We start from the raw sequence: 24,744 nt of genomic DNA on the forward strand, positions 1-24,744 counted from the left end.
CTTTGCATAAAATAAATCCAGATACAAGTACTATTTCAAGAGTATCTGGAATACCTTTACACAAGATAACTCTAGATGCAAGTACTATTTCAAGAGTATATGGATTGCCTTTGCATAAGATAAATCTAGATGCAAGTACTATTTCAAGTGTATATGGATTGCTTTTGTATTTGATAAATCTAGATGCAAGTACTATTTCAATAGTATATGGATTGCCTTTGCATTAGATAAATCTAGATGCCAGTACTATTTCAAGAGTATATGGATTGCCTTTGCATAAGATAAATCTAGATTCAAGTACTATTTCAAGTGTATATGGATTGCCTTTGCATTAGATAAATCTAGATGCAAGTACAATTTCACGAGTATCTGGATTACCTTTCAAGAGTGTCTGCATTGCCTTTGCATAAAATAAATCTAGATACAAGTACTATTTCAAGAGTATCTGGAATACCTTTGCATAAGATAAATCTAGATGCAAGTACTATTTCAAGAGTATCTGGAATACCTTTGCATAAGATAAATCTAGATACAAGTACTATTTCAAGAGTATATGGATTGCCTTTGCATAAGATAAATCTAGATGCAAGTACTATTTCAAGAGTATATGGATTGCCTTTGCATTAGATAAATCTAGATGCAGGTACTTTTTCAAGAGTATATGGATTGCCTTTGCATTAGATAAATCTAGATGCAGGTACTATTTCAAGAGTATATGGATTGCCTTTGCATAAGATAAATCTATATACAAGTACAATTTCACGAGTATCTGGATTACATTTGCAAGAGTGTCTGCATTGCCTTTGCATAAAATAAATCTAGATACAAGTACTATTTCAAGAGTATCTGGAATACCTTTGCATAAGATAAATCTAGATACAAGTACTATTTCAAGAGTATATGGATTGCCTTTGCATAAGATGAATCTAGATCAAAGAAAATGCAAGGGTTTTAAGCAGATTTTATCAGATCATTCAAAATACAAATGACAAACCACTTGGACATTAGTGATGTACGGTATTATCCAATAAAATTGTGGCATACATGTTTTTTACATAAAGTTTATAAAAAAAAATTATTAAAAAAACATCCCTTCTTAACATATGCTCTGTTATAAAATCAAAAGATCTTACGGGTTTAGGTGTTTTGTACAACAGTTGTCCCCAAAACGTTTGGCATTAATGCTGAACTCATAAAATGTATATTTTTATTATCTTAAGGGTTATATGCTGAGAACTGCTGGCATATTTTTTTAAATTATCTAAAATATTTACATTATATTTCTTTATACTTTCCTAATAGAAAATTGTTGCTTTTCTTACACACATTTTAAGCTATATTATTCTCTTTTTTATACCAGAACTGTACGATATATGTTTTTATAAAAGATGTACATACCGCAGTGCAATTTATTTTTCAAATGCTGTGCATCCCTTTAACCATATATATGTCCTCTAGTGTCCAGTGAGTGCCCAGTCCTTGGATCCTCGCTTTGTGTACCTTGTTGATGATGGCTTGACAATATACATCTGGGTTGGCAAGAAAGCCAGAGGTGTCACCAGGACAAAAACAAGGTAGATACAGTTTTGTCCTCCATATCTCAAATTAAACTTGTGACAGCCATTGTGGTAATGAAAATTTGGACATAATATGTGAAATATTGCTTGAAAGTCATACAGTAAGCAAATTAATTGTCTTCTAAGGTATAATTTAGTGTAATCTATCAGCTGTGCAGTATCAGTGGTACACATCAAAGTTAAATTTCATACAGATCTTGTAACATACTGTAAAATATTTAGTTTTCAATCTGTACAGTTTTCATGAACCATCAATAAGTATTCTTTTTTATGCAGGTAAATACATATTGATATGAATGGTGCCTACATACAGATGATCAATAGAGTATTACAACTCTGTGGTCTTAAAACAAGTAATAGTAAAGAGTGAGAAGCAGCAAGCTTTGTAAAATTGAACAAATATTTTATTTCTCTAGAATACAAAGTGAAATTATAAAAATAAGGAACTTATGGTATTGCAAATTAAATTCCGAATAATCCTATAAGTACAGACACAAGTCCTAATCATTACAGTTCTGAATAAACTTTAGTGGAAATCCAGATTAAATCCATTGGTGAAGGTGTTGATGTGCCTGTGGTGGCTCATGTCATGATGTACCAACAGTCTTTTGGATTACAGTAGTACATTCCAAGAATTAAATCCTTATTTGTAATTTCAGGATAAATTGAAGTCTCTGTTTCCAAGAATGTTATTTTTGAAGAGTACTTTGTATTTCCAGAGAAGAATCACTTGAATTGATTATTTAAATAAATGAATTCCAGCCCAAATGGACTTCTGGACACAATAATAATACAATTGATTCTGCTAAGATCTTACAGCATGAGTAAATAATTTTTCCAGTAGCAAGATTATATAGTCTTCTACTTGACTTCAGGTGACAATTAGCATTTTCTAAAAAGAAAATATTAAAAATATTACCTAATGGCAGAGAACCTTCTAGAATGATCTTAATGTTTACCAGATAAAATCTCAGTTATTATTAGACAGTCTATTACTAAAATTAGAACTTGGAATATGTCAGTTAGGCCAGATATATTTATAGGGGAATTCTAATAACCTAGACTCAGACCCAAATAAATTTGTTACTTCTATTAATAATTATCCTAATATTAAACCCATACACATAGAGAATATTTTAGCTATGTACTAGTTGTTTACAGAATAATAAAACAAATCATTAATTCAGGTCAAGTAGAAAATGAACTTGATTTTGGACAAGGATAAGTCCAGCATACATCATAATAGCATATAATGAAGAGGCAATTTTAAAAAAAAAAGAACTAACAAACAATACAAAACAAGAGGACGTTTTACTGTCAAAATAATATCAGTTTATTTTTACCATCCTTTTTATGTTTAAGCTACTCACATTCTTGACATGAGTAAATTTGAAAAGTGAATCTGAAACACATGCAGTACATGACCAAGAATAAACATGACTAGAGAGAGACAGATGTGATTGGCTTTTTGTTGCTTTTAGGCTAATTGCTGAGAAGATCAACAAGAATGAGAAGAAGTCCAAAGCCGAGATTGTTGTCTTTAATCAGGGCCAGGAGGTCACCGACTTCTGGAATGCATTGGAGTGTACCACTCCTGAAGAAAGAAGTATTGTGGTCAGTAAATTAGATATTGTTAAGATTTCACTGAAAAGAATTAAACTCATTTTAGTAACTACGGACCTGCCAACCCTTACAAATTTGCCATAAATCTTACAGAAATGAGCCTAAAAAACCAGAATTAAAGAACAAACTAAGGAAATATGATTGTTTGCTCTTAAGACTGGTTAGTAGCTTGTTCATGCTTGATTTCAATGTGGGTTTCACATTAGATTCAGTTCGTGGAATTGGTCAGGGAACTTTACAGGAGTACCTCATGTTTTAAACTGCATGTATTTCATGATGCAAAACATCTGCATGATAAAGCTGTTGCTTATTTGTTTTTAAAATGGCATCAATTAAGCGATACATTTTCAGAACGAAAGCAACAAAAAAACTCGTAAAATGAGGAATATTCAGATTCTTGGAGGGAAGGGAAAGCAATAAAGCAATAAGGACAACAATCCATTGGTTTGAGTATCGAACATAGTGAGAAAAAAATGGCCAATGTGAATTTTTTGTCTTCTTCTCATGATTATGTCAGGTTGAGAGATAGCTAGAAGCCATTGATTTCCATAGGGTTTAGAACTGCAGTTTGTGAAACTGTACTGGAGGAAATTAAGGTTCAAAGTAACTTTACAAATTTGTTTGGCATAGTTGAACACAATGTTTACTGTCATTGCGTCATCCTTGAATCACACTTCTGTAAAGTAACTTTACAAATTTGTTTGGCATAGTTGAACACAATGTTTACTGTCATTGCATCATCCTTGAATCACACTTTTGGACTTTTAAATGCATGTTATCCAGCTTGACTATAGCAATTAATGATATTTTGTTACACCTTACTGAAATTTCACTATCAAGTTTGGCTTTCTTTTGAGGCATTCCATGTCTCATACAGTTAAGTCAGGAACAAAACTCCACTAACTTTCAAATCCAAACCACAAGATGAAAAACTTTTGTCTTTCCATTTATTTATCATATAATCAAAGGGAAGCAATTTTTAAAATTTACCTCCCCCATCACCACTAGGTGACCACCTCTATACCAGATGTTTACCATTCATGGTTTTGTAAGAGACTGGCAACTATAGTTCAGAGTGTCTTCAGAATCCATTCAATTTATTCGAACCATCTGTCAACAAACTTCTGTGACTTAGATTGATTTAGTATAGTTAAACTGTTTGTATAAGATTGATTTAGTATAGTTAAACTGTTTGTATACATTATGTGTGTAATTATTAGTACATTATTTGTGTAATTTTTAGTACATTATTTGTGTAATTTTTAGTACATTTATACATATTTTTCCTGTTGTTGTGGACTTGTTCTTTGTGAGTTGCACATTTGGATATATTGTCCAGTTTTATAATTTTGATCTCACTATTCTGCTCTGTAGTTTAAAAACTGCTTAAGATTAACAGATGAATCCCTGACACGATTGATACAAGTTTGTCAAATACCACAGTAGGGATCATATGTTCAGGATCAATGCCACAGCTCAATAATTCATTTTTAGCTCATAGACCAGAAGAGCTTATGGGATGAAATGTTGTCCATCACATGGCATGCATCATCCATACATCTTTTAGCAAAAGCCTGTTTTTTGCTACTCCTCCTAAACTACGTGGAGGATTGCAATGAAAGTTGTACAAACACACACACACACACAGTCACACACACATATTCATCCCAATTTCTGGTTGGTCATAACAAAATTGTGCTGCTCAGATATCCTAAATGAATTAGTTAGTGCTAAATAAAATGTTCTGTTCAGATATCCAGTATTGTCACCATGGCTTGTGCTGAGGTACCTTAACACGCACACACTTTTTCATTAATTTGTATCAGAACAATTACATCAACTTCTTTGATTCCAAAGTTAATGTTCTTCTTTGATTAGAGCTTAACCACTGTCCCTTTTCGATGTCATGGAATAGAAGATACCAGTCACAATAAGGATCAGTCTCACATAATGACCAATTTGACCTGACCAAACCCCCTTGCTCATCTTGTTTCCCAAGTGGAATGTATCATGGTGTAGTTCAATTTGCACCTGTTTCCTGTCTTCAGTTTTGCTGGAGCTAATATATAAAATTTGCTTGCAGGTAGCTTTATTTTCAGCATGGAGGGTGAGCAATGCCCTGTTTGTTCACCAAAGCTACTTACAGATCCAGTCTGATAATTTTGTCTTGCTGATGATACAACCTGCTTTTGTCTCCAACAACAAGTACCAGTCTGTGGTCAATCAGAAATAATAATTCACTCTCTCTCCTCGATCAAAAGTTGCAGGTTCATTTTATGCACTCATGTGTTCTCTGAGGCACACGGAATGCATCCTTGGTTCTCCAGTGGCTCTTCTTAATTGTTAAGCCATACAGAATGCATCCATGGTTCTCCACTCTTAATTCTTAAGGCATACAGAATGCATCCATGGTTCTCCACAGTGGCTCTTCTTAATTGTTAAGGCATACAGAATGCATCCATGGTTCTCCACTTTTAATTCTTAAGGCACACGGAATGCATCCATGGTTCTCCACAGTGGCTCTTCTTAATTGTTAAGGCATACAGAATGCATCCATGGTTCGCCACGGTGGCTCTTATTAATTGTTAAGGCATATAGAATGCATCCATGGTTCTCCACTCTTAATTCTTAAGGCATACAGAATGCATCCATGGTTCTCCACAGTGGTTCTTCTTAATTGTTAAGGCACTCAGAATGCATCCATGGTTCTCCACGGTGGCTCTTCTTAATTGTTAAGGCATACAGAATGCATCCATGGTGCTCCACAGTGGCTTTTCTTCATTGTTAAGGCATACAGAATGCATCCATCGTTCTCCACAGTGGCTCTTCTTAATTGTTAAGGCACACAGAATACATCCATGGTCCTCCACAGTGGCTCTTCTTAATTGTTAAGGCATACAGAATGCATCCATGGTGCTCCACAGTGGCTCTTCTTAATTGTTAAGGCACACAGAATGCATCCATGGTTCTCCACGGTGGCTGTTCTTAATTGTTAAGGCATACAGAATGCATCCATGGTTCTCCACAGTGACTCTTCTTAATTGTTAAGGCATACAGAATGCATCCATGGTGCTCCACAGTGGCTCTTCTTCATTGTTAAGGCATACAGAATGCATCCATGGTTCCCAAGAATGGCTTTTCCTAACTGTTAAGATGGAAAATGCAAGACAGAACCTCTCAAGCACTGGCCGCATGGCACGTATGAGTTATTCATTTGTCTGCCTCATGAAGATACCAGTTCATGAAATTTAAATGATCTTGATGAATCTTGCATTCAGATGTAAAGTTCATTTGAGACATTTTGGAGTCAGTAGGCTGGCTTGCACAGGAGACTTTCTCCGTATGTGGAATATGGTGCCTTTCTCTGTATGTGGAATATGGTGCCTTTCTCTTTATGTGAAATATGGTGCCTTTCTCTTTATGTGAAATATGGTGCCTTTCTCTTTATGTGGAATATGGTTGCCTTTCTCTTTATGTGGAATATGGTGCCTTTCTCTTTATGTGGAATATGGTGCCTTTCTCTTTATGTGAAATATGGTGCCTTTCACTGTACGTGGAATATGGTGCCTTTCTCTTTACATGAAATATGGTGCCTTTCACTGTATGTGAAATTTAGTGCCTTTTTCTTTATGTGGAATATAGTGCCTTTCACTGTATGTGGAATATGGTGCCTTTTTCTTTATGTGAAATATGGTGCCTTTTTCTTTATGTGGAATATGGTTGCCTTTCTCTTTATGTGGAATATGGTGCCTTTCTCTTTATGTGGAATATGGTGCCTTTCTCTTTATGTGAAATATGGTGCCTTTCACTGTACGTGGAATATGGTGCCTTTCTCTTTACATGAAATATGGTGCCTTTCACTGTATGTGAAATTTAGTGCCTTTTTCTTTATGTGGAATATAGTGCCTTTCACTGTATGTGGAATATGGTGCCTTTTTCTTTATGCGGAATATGGTGCCTTTCTCTTTATGTGGAATATGGTGCCTTTCTCTTTATGTGGAATATGGTGCCTTTCTCTCTGTGTGAAATATGGTGCCTTTCTCTCTATGTGAAATATGGTGCCTTTCTCTTTATGTGGAATATGGTGCCTTTCTTTTTATGTGGAATATGGTGCCTTTCTCTTTATGTGAAATATGGTGCCTTTCTCTCTTTGTGAAATATGGTGCCTTTCTCTTTATGTGAAATATGGTGCCTTTCTCTTTATGTGGAATATGGTGCCTTTCTCTTTACGTGAAATATGGTGCCTTTCTCTTTATGTGGAATATGGTGCCTTTCTCTTTATGTGAAATATGGTGCCTTTCTCTGCATGTGAAATATGGTGCCTTTCTCTTTATGTGGAATATGGTTCCTTTCACTGTATGTGGAATATGGTGCCTTTCTCTTTATGTGAAATATGGTTCCTTTCTCTGTATGTGAAATATGGTACCTTTCTCTTTATGTAGAATATGGTTTCTTTCACTCTATGTGGAATATGGTGTCTTTCTCTTTATGTAAAATATGGTGCCTTTCTCTTTATGTGAAATATGGTGCCTTTCTCTTTATGTGGAATATGGTACCTTTTTCTTTATGTGGAATATGGTGCCTTTCACTGTATGTGGAATATGGTGCCTTTCTCTGTATGGGAAATATGGTTCCTTTCACTGTATGTGCAATATGGTGCCTTTCTCTTTTTGTGAAATATGGTGTCTTTTCTTTATGTGGAATATGGTGCCTTTCACTGTATGTGGAATATGGTGCCTTTCTCTGTATGTGAAATACGGTGCTTTTCTCTCAGTATGAAATATGGTGCCTTTCTCTTTATGTGGAATATGGTGCCTTTCACTGTTTATAGAATATGGTGCCTTTCTCTGTATGGGAAATATGGTGCCTCGAAGACGGGGTGAACCTTGATGTGCTTGTGGTGGTTTGTAGCTTCTGCTGGATTCATCTGGGAAACTATGGTCAATGAAAAACAACCACTGGGGTTGGCTTTTATGATAATTGAGTTCATACTCTTGTTGTTGTTGTAGGGTTTAATGCCATTTTTCAGCACAAGCTAGGCTTACATGGCGGCCAGTAAAAATGGTGGAGGAAGAACCCGGGAAAACCGTGGAAAGAACCAACAACCCATGAGAAGCTACTGGCAAGTTTTCTCATGTACCCACATTGGCAGAGCCAGAGACTTGAACCCATGCAGAATGAGATGAGATGGCAGTGATCCGTAATAGTGAGCTCTTTAGACCACTTGGCCACTCGGGCACCCCTCAGATATTTGTTAGTAGGTGAAATAAAAGTCACCAGTATATCAAAACTCTTTGCTTAGTGCATATATTATAGCAGTCATTATGCCAGATTTTGGTCCCATATGTAGTGACCTATGTTCAGACATAGTCAATAAATCAACCATAATAGTGGTAAGTAACTAATGCATTAGATAAATAGATCAAAATAGTGCTTATAATGGTGGTCATTAGAAACATTGGTCCCTAGTCGACAGAAAAATTATCAGCCTGTCAGATAGTGGTTCAAAGATTACACAGTCAGATTAAGGTGGTCGAAAGTATGGTCCACAGTCTAACTTGGTTAGTACAAACATTCTTTCATGATTAGTACCAAGTAAATCTTCTGAAGCTCTATTCATGCAGAATAATGATAGGGATATGATAAACTACAATGTTGTCATTTTCAGGGTGCCAACCACTCTTGATTTTCCAGAATTATTGTGTGCATTTTTATTGAAGACTACATTCAGATAATATACTGACAAAATTCTGGAAAATCCAAATTTGGGATATAAAATCTTGGACTAGAGTTTTACACATTGACGTGGTAGGGACAAGTACTGCAGTGCAGAAGTGGTAAACTGGTACATAGTCACTGTAAAAGAAACTATTTAGACTGTTGTCAGGTAGAACAAGGTGACAGGGATGAGCATACATGTGAACCACCCGGAGGGTTGTGTCCTGAGATTAGATGTCTCCCATTCCTCCTGTCACTCATTTAAATATGCCATGTATGCAAACTTTATATTGAAAAAAAGTTATTTGTTCCATTTTTGTTCATGCCATACTTACATTGTATTATCAGACCTGCCAGCTCTTACGATTTCGCCTTTTCGAAAAATTACCCTTAATATACGAACTTATGGCATACTAGCAAAAACTATGGAAAAATGATTGTTGCCACAAAATCTGGATAATTGGTTCATCCATGTTTCATTTGGATCCGGGTTTCATATTAGAATTAGTGAAATTAATCAGGGATCCAGACTAACTTTGCAGCAGCATGCCAGACACTTTAAACTGCACCTGTTCATTCTAAGCGTCTTCATGATCAAACTGTTGATTATAGAGTTTTTAAAAATGGCGTCCAGAAAGCAATGCATGTTTAAGACGAAAAGGAAAATGAGCTTCTAGAAAAGTGTTAATAATCAACACAGTAGAACAAAAAGGAGTATTCAGATTATTGTGAATAAAAGCTGGAAAGGACACAAGTTTATTGGACATCACGTGCCAATTTTGAGTATGTCTTGTGGCAGGAGATATGATTGCTATCATCATGTGAAATGGAAAAGAATTTCCAAGAATTATGGCAAGTTGAGAGATAGCAACAAGCCTTTGAGCTGCATAGGGTTTGAAACTAGAGTTTGTGCAACTGTGCTAGTGGTAAATAAAGTTTATGAGTACTTTTCAAACTTTTTAGTTGAACATAATGTTTATCGTCGATGCGTCAAACTTTTAATTGTTTTCCAGCTTTACAATAGCAGTTGCTGATATTTTATTACACCTTACTGAAAACTGGTCAATCTTATGGAAACAAATCAACTGTCTTACTGAGACTGACTCTTCAGGGTTGGCAGGTCTGTAGTACATTTACATTAATACTGCCTGTGATCACATGATGGTGAACTGGCTTAAGCATGGCAAGACAATTTAAGTTCAGGCAGCATAAAACACCCCTTGTATTCTGTTGGTAGGTTCATTTGGAAATGGTTGTTGGCATGGATTATACTAGGTGTGTCATAAATAAAGGATTAAAGAGATTATGGATTATGGTTGGATTACTAAAGAGTTCAATCAATATAAAACAGGGTCAGTCTGGCTTCCAAGTGTCAAAATGTCTAAACATGCATTATCTCCAAATGCTTGGACACCAGAATCTAAGCAACCAAAATATCTCATGAATGGGTGGAAACGGGAATTTCAGTCTTTGGAATCAAGTTTAAAATTCATGAAAATGCATTCTGACCTTCCTCTGAAGCTGATTTTGAAATCTGCATTGGCAAGAATGATATTACACTTCATACTGCATATAAAGCATATTAAACACAACAATATACACACCATCACTGTATCAAATGATATAAAGCATATTAAACACAACAATACACACACCATCACTGTATCAAATGATAAAAAGCATATTAAACACAACAATACACACACCATCACTGTATCAAATGATGAAAAGCATATTAAACACAACAATACACACACCATCACTGTATCAAATGATATAAAGCATATTAAACACAACAATACACACACCATCACTGTGTCAAATGAAATAAAGCATATTAAACACAACAATACACACACCATCACTGAAATCATGTTTGCAGGATCTGTATCAAATGATATAAAGCATATTAAACATGACAATACACACACCATCACTGTATCAAATGAAAAAAAGCATATTAAACACAACAATACACACACCATCAATGTATCAAATGATATAAAGCATATTAAACACAACAATACACACACCATCACTGAAATCATGTTTGCAGGATCTGTATCAAATGATATAAAGCATATTAAACATGACAATACACACACCATCACTGTATCAAATGATAAAAAGCATATTAAACACAACAATGCACATACCATCACTGTATCAAATGATATAAAGCATATTAAACACAACAATACACACACCATCACTGTATCAAATGATATAAAGCATATTAAACATGACAATACACACACCATCACTGTATCAAATGATAAAAAGCATATTAAACACAACAATACACACACCATCACTGTATCAAATGATACAAAGCATATTAAACATGACAATACACACACCATCACTGTATCAAATGATATAAAGCATATTAAACACAACAATACACACACCATCACTGAAATTATGTTTGCAGGATCTGTATCAAATGATATAAAGCATATTAAACACAACAATAAACACACCATCACTGAAATCATGTTTGCAGGATCTGTATCAAATGATATAAAGCATATTAAGCACAACAATATGCACACCATCACTGTATCAAATGATATAAAGTATATTAAACACAACAATACACACACCATCACTGTATCAAATGATATAAAGCATATTAAACATGACAATACACACACCATCACTGAAATAATGTTTGCCCAATCTACATCAAATGTGGATAAAGATATTTGTGCGAGACATTGTTTGCCAGCTTTATAGCCAGACATAATCTGTTGATTCTGATTGCAGCTTTAGTCAGAATAACATTCCCTAACTCAGAAATTGCAAAAAATATTCTGATAAAAACTACCACAAAAAACAGCAGTGTAACCCAGGTTTTGGGTCTGCATTGGGTAAATAAGTCAAGATCTGCATGAAAAAATTTTTGAAGTTAAAACTCCCATCCAAATTGTGTAATTTTGCAAATCTCCCAATTTGTCCCAATCTGTCTTTGTTCTGTCACATGTGTAGAAGTGAAAAGAAGAACTCGTGAGGATATCTAACAGTTCTGGTTATTGTGCCACCCAGAATGTTGAAGGAATTCAGTGTTCAGAAATTTGAAAAATGGCCATCATTTTATTTCATTGGAATTTAATTTTTCCTGACAGTGTACAGGTAGGAATAGATTCCACCAAAGCTCCAATATTATGACCATACATACAGAATTGTATTACATGTCATGAACGTACTGTTCATTTTAGATTTGAAAAATTGGGTCTTGGATTCCTGATATGCATGCTTCTGGGATGACTTTCTTAAATTTATTGCATCCCAAAATGCTTATTTTGGATGAATTAAGCTGTAGTTATTTTGCATGAAAATGATAAAGAGAACCAGATGATTTTGTGGTATTTCATATAAACACAGATTTACAACTCAACAGATGATTTTGTGGTATCTCATATAAACACAGATTTACAACTCAACAGATGATTTTGTGGTATCTCATATAAACACAGATTTACAACTCAACATGATTTTGTGGTATCTCATTATAAATAAATAGCTCTGTCTCAACAGATGATTTTGTGGTATGTCATATAAACACATAGATTTACAACTCAACAGATGATTTTGTGGTATGTCATATTAACAAATAGATTTACTGCGCAACAGATGATTTTGTGGAATGTCATACAAACACATATTTACAACACAGCAGATGAAAGACAGTGGTCATTAGCCATGTAAGAGGGACACATAGAAATACTAAAACTGTTATCATGGTCAGTAGATGAAGATAATGGTCAGTTTGCAACACATGTGGTCTGTACATTTGTATATAACCAACATTTCAGTGGCAATGGTCAGCATGTTGCACAAACACCTCAACTATTAATCAAAACAAAGAGAGTTGGAGAAACAGTTTGATGAAGCCTGTAAACAGTTATGTCACATTTGGAATTTTTCTACCACAAATCACCTTGGAAACACCATGACGATGACTCAGCTAAAAATGACCCAGCTAAAAATGACCCTTCTAAAACTGACCCAGCTAAAAATGACCCATCTAAAACTGACCCTTCAAAAAATGACCCAGCTGAAAATGACCCATCTAAAACTGACCCAGCTAAAAATTACCCTTCTAGAAATGACCCAGCTAAGAATGACCCTTCTAAAAATAACCCAGCTAAAAATGACCCAACTAAAAATGACCCTTCTTAAAATGATCCAGCTAAAAATGACTCAACTATAAATGACTGTTCTAAAAATGCACAAATAGCATGAAAATGGTGGAGTACTCTATCTCATACAACTACACACAAGATAAAATAGTACCCTACCAGAAAGAAAATGTTGATATTTTTTTGGTGAAATATCTCTTGAATGGAAAGCAACATGAACTCTTCCCCATGGAGTTAAATTTAAAATGATACATCAGTAAACATTAGGGTTTTAAAACTTAATTTCCTTCAGTTGATACCTGCAAGGAATTTTTTCATGTTTCATGATGTCATATGAGAGTGTCTGGTAAACAAAGTACATTCCTTGGAATTGGTTGCTTGGTAAACAATGAACATGTAATGGCATTGGTTGCTTGGTAAACAATGAACATGTAATGGCATTGGTTGCTTGGTAAACAAGGAACATGTCATCACAGTGGTTGCTTGGTAATCAAGGAAATGCCATGGCAATGGTTGCTTAGTAAACAAGGAACATGTCTTGGTAATGGTTGCTTGTTAAACAAGAAATATGTCTTGGCAACGGCTGCCTGGTAAACAAGGAAGATATGGCAGTGGTTGCTTGGTAAACAATAAACATGTCTTGGCAGTGGTTGCTTGGTTAACATGGAAGATGTCATGGCAATGGTTGCTTGATAAACAAGAAACATGTCTTGGCAGTGGTTGCATGGTAAACAAGGAGCATGTCTTGGCAGTGGTTGCTTGGTAAACAAGAAACATGTCTTGGCAGTGGTTGCTTGCTAAATAAGGAACATATCTTGGCAGTGATTGCTTTGTAAACAAGAAACATGTCTTGGCAGTGGTTGCTTGGTAAACAAAGAACATCCCTTGGCAGTGGTTGCTTGGTAAACAAGGAACAGGTCTTGGCAGTGGTTGTTTGATCAACAATGCAGTGTCTTTGCAATGGTTGCTTGTGATATTTTATGAGTGATATGGTGAGTGATAGGAAATGCTGTGTAAAGCAGATTTGTGATTTTTCATTAGTTTTCAACGACAGGAAGGTAAATGTTTTATACATCTGTTTATGGTATACATGTACAACAGATGATCACATGGTTACTTTGTGACTGTATATTGACTTATTTCAGGCTTGGGTGCCTGATCACTTTGAGCCAGCAGAACCCAGACTCTACAAGGTGGGGCTTGGCATGGGATATCTGGAACTCCCACAAGGTCAGTTGCATTCTTACATGTTATGGTACAAAGACTGTACAATTCAGATTAGCTGATCCTTATACGTAGTTCATATTACATTGTTTGCAGTGAACATATTCCCTGATCTGCAGCAAATATATAATGGTATAGTGAAAACTGAGGTGCTCAGTTAGATTAAGAATGATGGGATTAACTGTGGTTTATGGTACAAAGACTGTACAATAAGATTTAGAATGATGGGATGGTACAAAGACTGTACAATTAGATTTAGAATGATGGGATTAGCTGTGATGTTATGGTACAAAGACTGTACATTTAGATTTAGAATGATGGGATTAACTGTGGTGTTATGAGAGAAATAGCATGTAAAAGAATGTCTGTACATACCCTGGTTGGCCGAGGCATGTTGAATATGTAGACGTGTAGAATATTGTGTGGAAATAAGTTTCTTGTAAAATAAGACTGGTCTCCCAGAATATTGTGTGGAAATAAGTTTCTTGTAAAATAAGACTGGTCTCCCAGAATATTGTGTGGAAATAAGTTTCTTGTAAAATAAGACTGGTCTCCCAGAATATTGTGTGGAAATAAGTTTCTTGTAAAATAAGACTGGTCTCCCAGAATATTGTGTGGAAATAAGTTTCTTGTAAAATAAGACTGGTCTCCCAGATTATTGTGTGGAAATAAGTTTCTTGTAAAATAAGACTGGTCTCCCAGAATATTGTGTGGAAATAAGTTTCTTGTAAAATAAGACTGGTCTCCCAGAATATTGTGCGGAAATAAGTTTCTTGTAAAATAAGACTGGTCTCCCAGATTCAGATTCTTTCACTCCAGATAGGTCAGTATTCAAATATTGAAGGAAGTCTTCCATCATTAATTCAGGCAGTGTTAAAAGTCAACCAGGATATGTCTGTGTTATGTTTATGTTAATATTACTGTAAACATAAGATGGTATGATAATAATAATAATAATAATAATGAGGACTTTGTATAGCGCCAAATCTTTAGAAGCTCTAAGCACTTTACAACATTAGACAACACCTTTAAGATAAAAAACATAATGATATGATTACAAAAACAAACACCATGAAATTAGAAAACATTAAAAAACATGCTGAGAATATTTAATGTAGGACACATTATTCAGTCTTTAAGTTTGTTCTTGCAGTCGAAATAAGTGAGTTTTGAGAGCTTTAGATAGTGCAGGTTGTAGTATTTGATTTAAGTTATAAAAATTAATAAAAATATTTCTTATATATGTAAGAATTAATACCACACTGATGTGTTTTGGTCAGTACTGAATTTTTTTTGTAATTATCTATTGATGTTCAACATCTTTCCTGTTCACATGTAAGACAGACTTAACATTCTGCTCTGTCTTTTTTGTAGATTTATCTAATGTGAGTTATAGCTTACATATATATTAAGACATATAACTTTTCTGGCAGTGATGACAGTTTTTGAAAGTAACACCCAAGGAAAATAGATCATGGCACTGTTATTAGGAATTTGATGGATTGGTTTATAACAGCACATTGTTGATTATATCATGGCAAGGAAATTAGAATACCATGCCTTTCCAGTGGACACATTATTGATTATATCATGGCAAGGAAATTATAATACCATGCCTTTCCAATGGACACATTATTGATTATATCATGGCAAGGGAATTAGAATATCATGCCTTTCCAATGGACACATTATTGATTATATCATGGCAAGGAAATTAGAATATCATGCCTTTCCAATGGACACATTATTGATTATATCATGGCAAGGGAATTAGAATATCATGCCTTTCGAATGGACACATTATTGATTATATCATGGCAAGGGAATTAGAATATCATGCCTTTCCAAAGGACACTTTATTGATTATATCATGGCAAGGTTATTAGAATATCATGCCTTTCCAATGGACACATTATTGATTATATCATGGCAAGGAAATTAGAATATCATGCCTTTCCAAAGGGAACTTTATTGATTATGTCATGGCAAGGAAATTAAAATATCATGCCTTTCCAAAGGACACATTATTGATTATATCATGGCAAGGAAATTAGAATAAAGTGCCTTTCCAAAGGACACTTTATTGATTATATCATGGCAAGGAAATTAGAATATCATGCCTTTCCACTGGACACATTATTGATTATATCATGGCAAGGAAATTAGAATATCATGCCTTTCCAAAGGACACTTTATTGATTATATCATGGCAAGGGAATTAGAATATCATGCCTTTCCAAAGGACACATTATTGATTATATCATGGCAAGGAAATTAGAATATCATGCCTTTCCAAAGGGAACTTTATTGATTATGTCATGGCAAGGAAATTAAAATATCATGCCTTTCCAAAGGACACATTATTGATTATATCATGGCAAGGAAATTAGAATAAAGTGCCTTTCCAAAGGACACTTTATTGATTATATCATGGCAAGGAAATTAGAATATCATGCCTTTCCAATGGACACATTATTGATTATGTCATGGTAAGGAAATTAGAATATCATGCCTTTCCAAAGGACACTTTATTGATTATATCATGGCAAGGGAATTAGAATATCATGCCTTTCCAATGGACACATTATTGATTATGTCATGGTAAGGAAATTAGAATATCATGCCTTTCCAATGGACACTTTATTGATTATATCATGGCAAGGAAATTAGAATATCATGCCTTTCCAAAGGACACTTTATTGATTATATCATGGCAAGGAAATTAGAATATCATGCCTTTCCAAAGGACACATTATTGATTATATCATGGCAAGGGAATTAGAATATCATGCCTTTCCAATGGACACATTATTGATTATATCATGGCAAGGAAATTAGAATATCATGCCTTTCCAATGGACACTTTATTGATTATATCATGGCAAGGAAATTAGAATATCATACCTTTCCAAACGACACATTATTGATTATATCATGGCAAGGAAATTAGAATATCATGCCTTTCCAAAGGACACATTATTGATTATATCATGACAAGAGAATTAGAATATCATGCCTTTCCAATGGACACATTATTGATTATATCACACCAAGGAAATTAGAATATCATGCCTTTCCAAAGGACACATTATTGATTATATCATGGCAAGGAAATTACAATATCATGCCTTTCCAAAAGACACATTATTGATTATATCATGGCAAGGAAATTAGAATATCATGCCTTTCCAAAGGACACATTATTGATTATATCATGGCAAGGGAATTAGAATATCATGCCTTTCCAAAGGACACATTATTGATTATATCATGGCAAGGAAATTAGAATATCATGCCTTTCCAAAGGACACATTATTGATTATATCATGGCAAGGGAATTAGAATATCATGCCTTTCCAAAGGACACATTATTGATTATATCATGCCAAGGAAATTAGAATATGATGCCTTTCCAAAGGACACATTATTGATTATATCATGGCAAGGAAATTAGAATATCATGCCTTTCCAAAGGACACATTATTGATTATATCATGACAAGAGAATTAGAATATCATGCCTTTCCAATGGACACATTATTGATTATATCACACCAAGAAAATTAGAATATCATGCCTTTCCAAAGGACACATTATTGATTATATCATGGCAAGGGAATTAGAATATCATGCCTTTCCAAAGGACACATCATTGATTATATCATGGCAAGGAAATTAGAATATCATGCCTTTCCAATGGACACTTTATTGATTATATCATGGCAAGGAAATTAGAATATCATACCTTTCCAAACGACACATTATTAATTATATCATGGCAAGGAAATTGGAATATCATGCCTTTCCAAAGGACACATTATTGATTATATCATGACAAGAGAATTAGAATATCATGCCTTTCCAATGGACACATTATTGATTATATCACACCAAGGAAATTAGAATATCATGCCTTTCCAAAGGACACATTATTGATTATATCATGGCAAGGAAATTACAATATCATGCCTTTCCAAAGGACACATTATTGATTATATCATGGCAAGGAAATTAGAATATCATGCCTTTCCAAAGGACACATTATTGATTATATCATGGCAAGGGAATTAGAATATCATGCCTTTCCAAAGGACACATTATTGATTATATCATGGCAAGGAAATTAGAATATCATGCCTTTCCAAAGGACACATTATTGATTATATCATGGCAAGGGAATTAGAATATCATGCCTTTCCAAAGGACACATTATTGATTATATCATGCCAAGGAAATTAGAATATGATGCCTTTCCAAAGGACACATTATTGATTATATCATGGCAAGGAAATTAGAATATCATGCCTTTCCAAAGGACACATTATTGATTATATCATGACAAGAGAATTAGAATATCATGCCTTTCCAATGGACACATTATTGATTATATCACACCAAGAAAATTAGAATATCATGCCTTTCCAGAGGACACATTATTGATTATATCATGGCAAGGGAATTAGAATATCATGCCTTTCCAAAGGACACATTATTGATTATATCATGGCAAGGAAATTAGAATATCATGCCTTTCCAAAGGACACATTATTGATTATATCATGGCAAGGGAATTAGAATATCATGCCTTTCCAATGGACACATTATTGATTATATCATGGCAAGGAAATTAGAATAAAGTGCCTTTCCAATGGACACATTATTGATTATATCATGGCAAGGAAATTAGAATAAAGTGCCTTTCCAAAGGACACATTATTGATTATATCACACCAATGAAATTAGAATAAAATGCCTTTCCAATGGACACATTATTGATTATATCATGGCAAGAAAATTAGAATATCATGCCTTTCCAATGGACACATTATTGATTATATCATGGCAAGGAAATTAGAATAAAGTGCCTTCCAATGGACACATTATTGATTATATCATGGCAAGGAAATTAGAATATCATGCCTTTCCACTGGACACATTATTGATTATATCACACCAAGGAAATTAGAATAAAATGCCTTTCCAGTGGACACATTATTGGTAATATCATGCCAAGGGAATTAGAATAAAGTGCCTTTCCAAAGGACACATTATTGATTATATCATGCCAAGGAAATTTGAATGCCATGCCTTTCCAAAGGACACATTGATTATATCATGCCTTTCCAAAGGACACATTATTGGTAATATCATGCCAAGGAAATTAGAATACAGTGCCTTTCCAAAGGACACATTATTGATTATGTCATGCCAAGGAAATTACAATAAAGTGCCTTTCCAAAGGACACATTATAGATTATATCATGGCAAGGAAATTACAATAAAGTGCCTTTCCAATGGACACATTATTGATTATATCATGGCAAAGGAATTAGTTGTTGTTGTTGTTGTTGTGGGGTTTAACGCCATTTTTCAGCACGATAGGCTATACATGGCGGCCAGTATTAATGGTGGAGGAAGAACCCGGAAAACCCTGGAAAGAACCACCGACCCACGAGAAGCTACTGACAAGCTTTCTCACATGCCCACATTGGCTGAATCTTAGACTCGAACTGCCGCAGACAGAGGTGAGATGGCAGTGATCTGTAACAAAGAGCGCTTTAGACCACTCGGCCACTCGGGGCCCTGGCAAGGGAATTAGAATATCATGCCTTTCCAATGGACACATTATTGATTATATCATGGCAAGGGAATTAGAATATCATGCCTTTCCAATGGACACATTATTGATTATGTCATGGCAAGGAAATTAGAATAAAGTGCCTTTCCAATGGACACATTATTGATTATATCATGGCAAGGAAATTAGAATATCATGCTTTTCCAATGGACACATTATTGATTATATCATGGCAAGGAAATTAGAATAAAATGCCTTTCCAATGGACACATTATTGATTATATCATGGCAAGGAAATTAGAATAAAGTGCCTTTCCAAAGGACACATTATTGATTATATCATGGCAAGGAAATTACGAATATCATACCTTTCCAAAGGACACATTATGGATTATATCACACCAAGGAAATTAGAATAAAATGCCTTTCCAATGGACACATTATTGGTAATATCATGCCAAGGGAATTAGAATAAAGTGCCTTTCCAAAGGACACATTATTGATTATATCATGCCACGGAAATTAGAATATCATGCCTTTCCAAAGGACACATTGATTATATCATGCCTTTCCAAAGGACACATTATTGGTAATATCATGCCAAGGAAATTAGAATACAGTGCCTTTCCAAAGGACACATTATAGATTATATCATGGCCAGGAAATTAGAATATCATGCCTTTCCAAAGGACACATTATAGATTATATCAAACCAAGAAAATTAGAATACCATGCCTTTCCAAAGGACACATTATTGATTATATCATGCCAAATAAATTAGAATGCCATGTCTTTCCAAAGGACACATTATTGATTATATCACACCAAGGAAATTACAATAAAGTGCCTTTCCAAAGGACACATTATTGGTAATATCATGCCAAGGGAATTAGAATATCATGCCTTTCCAAAGAACACATTTTTGATTATGTCATGCCAAGGAAATTAGAATAAAGTGCCTTTCCAAAGGACACATTATTGATTATATCATGCCAATGAAATTAGAATAACATGCCTTTCCAAAAGGACACATTATTGATTATGTCATGCCAAGGAAATTAGAATATCATGCCATTCCAAAGGACACATTATTGATTATATCATGCCAAGGAAATTAGAATATCATGCCTTTCCAAAGGACACATTTTTGATTATGTCATGCCAAGGAAATTAGAATAAAGTGCCTTTCCAAAGGACACATTATTGATTATATCATGCCTTTCCAAAGGACACATTATTGATTATATCATGCCAAATAAATTAGAATATCATGCCTTTCCAAAGGACACATTATTGATTATATCATGCCTTTCCAAAGGACACATTATTGATTATATCATGAAAAGGAAATTAGAATATCATGCCTTTCCAAAGGACACATTATTGATTTTATCATGCCAAGGAAATTAGAATATCATGCCTTTCCAAAGGACACATTGATTATATCATGCCTTTCCAAAGGACACATCATTGATTATATCACACCAAGGAAATTAGAATATCATTCTGTTCCAAAGGACACATTATTGATTATATCATGCCAAGGAAATCAGAATAAAGTGCCTTTCCAAAGGACACATTATTGATTATATCATGCCAAGGAAATTAGAATAAAGTGCCTTTCCAAAGGACACATTATTGATTATATCATGCCAAGGAAATTAGAATAAAGTGCTTTTCCAAAGGACACATTTTTGATTATATCACACCAAGGAAATTAGAATAAAGTGCCTTTCCAAAGGACACATTGATTATATCATGCCAAGGAGATTAGAATATCATGCCTTTCCAAAGGACACATTTTTGATTATGTCATGCCAAGGAAATTAGAATAAAGTGCCTTTCCAAAGGACACATTAGTGATTATATCATGCCCAGGAAATTAGAATATCATGCCTTTCCAAAGGACACATTTTTGATTATATCATGCCAAGGAAATTAAAATACCATGCCTTTCCAAAAGGACACATTATTGATTATGTCATGCCAAGGAAATTAGAATACCATGCCTTTCCAGAGGACACATTATTGATTATATCATGCCAAGGAAATTAGAATATCATGCCTTTCCAAAGGACACATTATTGATTATATCATGCCAATGAAATTAGAATAACATGCCTTTCCAAAAGGACACATTATTGATTATGTCATGCCAAGGAAATTAGAATATCATGCCTTTCCAAAGGACACATTTTTGATTATGTCATGCCGAGGAAATTAGAATAAAGTGCCTTTCCAAAGGACATATTATTGATTATATCATGCCAAGGAAATTAGAATATCATGCCTTTCCAAAGGACACATTTTTGATTATGTCATGCCAAGGAAATTAGAATATCGTGCCTTTCCAAAAGGACACATTATTGATTATATCATGCCTTTCCAAAGGACACATTTTTGATTATGTCATGCCAAGGAAATTAGAATAAAGTGCCTTTCCAAAAGGACACATTATTGATTATATCATGGCAAGGAAATTAGAATACCATGCCTTTCCAAAGGACACATTATTGATTATATCATGCCAAATAAATTAGAATATCATGCCTTTCCAAAGTACACATTATTGATTAAATCATGCCAAGGAAATCAGAATAAAATGCCTTTCTAAAGGACACAATATTGGTAATAACATGCCAAGGAAATTAGAATATCATGCCTTTCCAAATGACACATTATTGATTATATCATGCCAAGGAAATTAGAATAAAGTGCCTTTCCAAAGGACACATCATTGATTATATCACATCAAGGAAATTAGAATAAAGTGCCTTTCCAAAGGACATATTGATGCAACTGACCTTATTGGCTTGGGGTGTTGAACCCATGACCTTTGAATTGAATTGCACATATACCAACTGCTCTGATGCATATCCTTTTGTTAAACTTGGTGGCCTGCAGAACCATTGTGTTGACCATTGTGTTTACCAAGGTTTACCTCACTATTCCTAACAAAAAGGAATAGGTGTAAAAGCATATAAAATTTATTTTATGATCTAAGGTACTTTGTCATCAATAACTTCTTAATTTGCAAAGCCAATATACTTCTGTAAGATGTATGTTAATTATAAATATCTGATTGAAAATTCAGTGAATTTATTCCTATATTTGTTGCAGAAAATATTTTGTAGAAAATAATGTCTTAATATGCCATTGAAAAAGGTAATGATTTAAAAATTATGAAAGTCAAATAACCATGGATCTGTTAGTTATTGAATCTAAATGTCATCATGTTTTGAAATCTTATCATGGATAAAAGTAGGAACACCATAATCAAGTGTACAGTCCTGTCATTACATCTGCATGAACATTGTAATACTTTATTCAATCAAGTGTACAGTCCTGTCTTTCCATCTGCATGAACATTGTAATATATGATTCAGTCAAGTGTACAGTCCTGTCATTCCATCAGCATGAAGATTGTAATACATGATTCAGTCAAGTGTACAGTCCTGTCATTACTTCAGCATGAAGATTGTTACACATGATTTAATCAAGTGTACAGTCCTGTCATTACATCCACATGAAGATTGCAATACATAATTCAGTCAAGTGTACAGTCCTGTGACTTCAGCATAAATATTGTAATACATGATTCAGTCGGTCAAGTGTACAGTCTTGTCATTACATCAGCATGAAGATTGTAATACATGATTCAATCAAGTGTACAGTCCTGTCATAACATCAGCATGAACATAGTAATAATGATTCAGTCAAGTGTACAGTCCTGTCATTACTTCAGCATGAAGATTGTAATACATGATTCAGTCAAGTGTACAGACTTGTCATTACATCAGCATGAAGATTGTAATAAATGATTCAATCAAGTGTACAGTCCTGTCACAGCATAAACATTGTAATACATGATTTAATCATTTCTACAAGTCCTGTCATTACATGAGCATGAGGACCACTCTGGTGGCCAAGTGGTTAGAGCATCTGCAGTGTTGGACTGATTATGTATGACTGCAATGTGTTTGGTTTATATGATTCATTTACTCCTTGGCAATGTGTCTGGTTTATATCATTCATTCATTCCTAGTCAGTGTATCTGATTTATATCATTCATTCACACGTTGTTAATGTCTCTGGTTTATATCATTCATTAACTCCTTGTTAGTGTTTATGTATTATATCATTCATTCCTTGTCAATGTTTCTGGTTTATATCATTCATCTATTCCTTGTCAGTGTGTCTGGTTTACATCATTCATCTATTCTATGTCAATGTGTCTGTATGATATCATTCATTCACTCCTTGTCAGTGTGTCTGGTTATATCATTCATTCATTCCTTGTCAGTGTGTCTGGTTTATATCATTCATTCATTCCTTGTCAGTGTGTCTGGTTTATATCATTCATTCATTCCTTGTCAGTGTGTCTGGTTTATATCATTCATTCATTCCTTGTCAGTGTGTCTGGTTATATCATTCATACATTTCTTGTCAGTGTGTCTGGTTTACATCATTCATCTATTCTATGTCAATGTATCTGTATGATATCATTCATTCACTCCTTGTCAGTGTGTCTGGTTATATCATTCATTCATTCCTTGTCAGTGTGTCTGGTTTATATCATTCATTCATTCCTTGTCAGTGTGTCTGGTTATATCATTCATCCATTCCTTGTCAGTGTGTCTGGTTTACATCATTCATCTATTCTATGTCAATGTGTCTGTATGATATCATTCATTCACTCCTTGTCAGTGTGTCTGGTTTATATCATTCATTCACTCCTTGTCAGTGTGTCTGGTTTTTATCATTCATTCATTCCTTGTCAGTGTGTCTGGTTTATATCATTCATTCATTCCTTGTCAGTTTGTCTGGTTTATATCATTCATTCATTCCTTGTCAGTGTGTCTGGTTTATATCATTCATTC

General features: G+C 34.3%; 1 protein-coding gene across 1 annotated transcript in view; it reads left to right on the plus strand.

The window, feature by feature from the left end:
* Window positions 1-24,744, plus strand: part of LOC149806236 (protein flightless-1 homolog) — a 154,924-nt gene that overhangs the window by 80,040 nt on the left and 50,140 nt on the right. Inside the window, exons 20-22 of the mRNA XM_089951183.1 lie at window positions 1,459-1,574; window positions 3,059-3,191; window positions 14,209-14,293. Of these exons, the coding sequence (XP_089807309.1) occupies window positions 1,459-1,574; window positions 3,059-3,191; window positions 14,209-14,293 (334 nt within the window). The remainder of the gene's footprint in view (window positions 1-1,458; window positions 1,575-3,058; window positions 3,192-14,208; window positions 14,294-24,744) is intronic.

This window comes from Sinohyriopsis cumingii, chromosome 2 (assembly GCF_028554795.1).
Source record: "Sinohyriopsis cumingii isolate HCF-2022 chromosome 2, ASM2855479v2, whole genome shotgun sequence".
Classification (NCBI taxonomy): Eukaryota; Metazoa; Mollusca; class Bivalvia; order Unionida; family Unionidae; genus Sinohyriopsis; species Sinohyriopsis cumingii.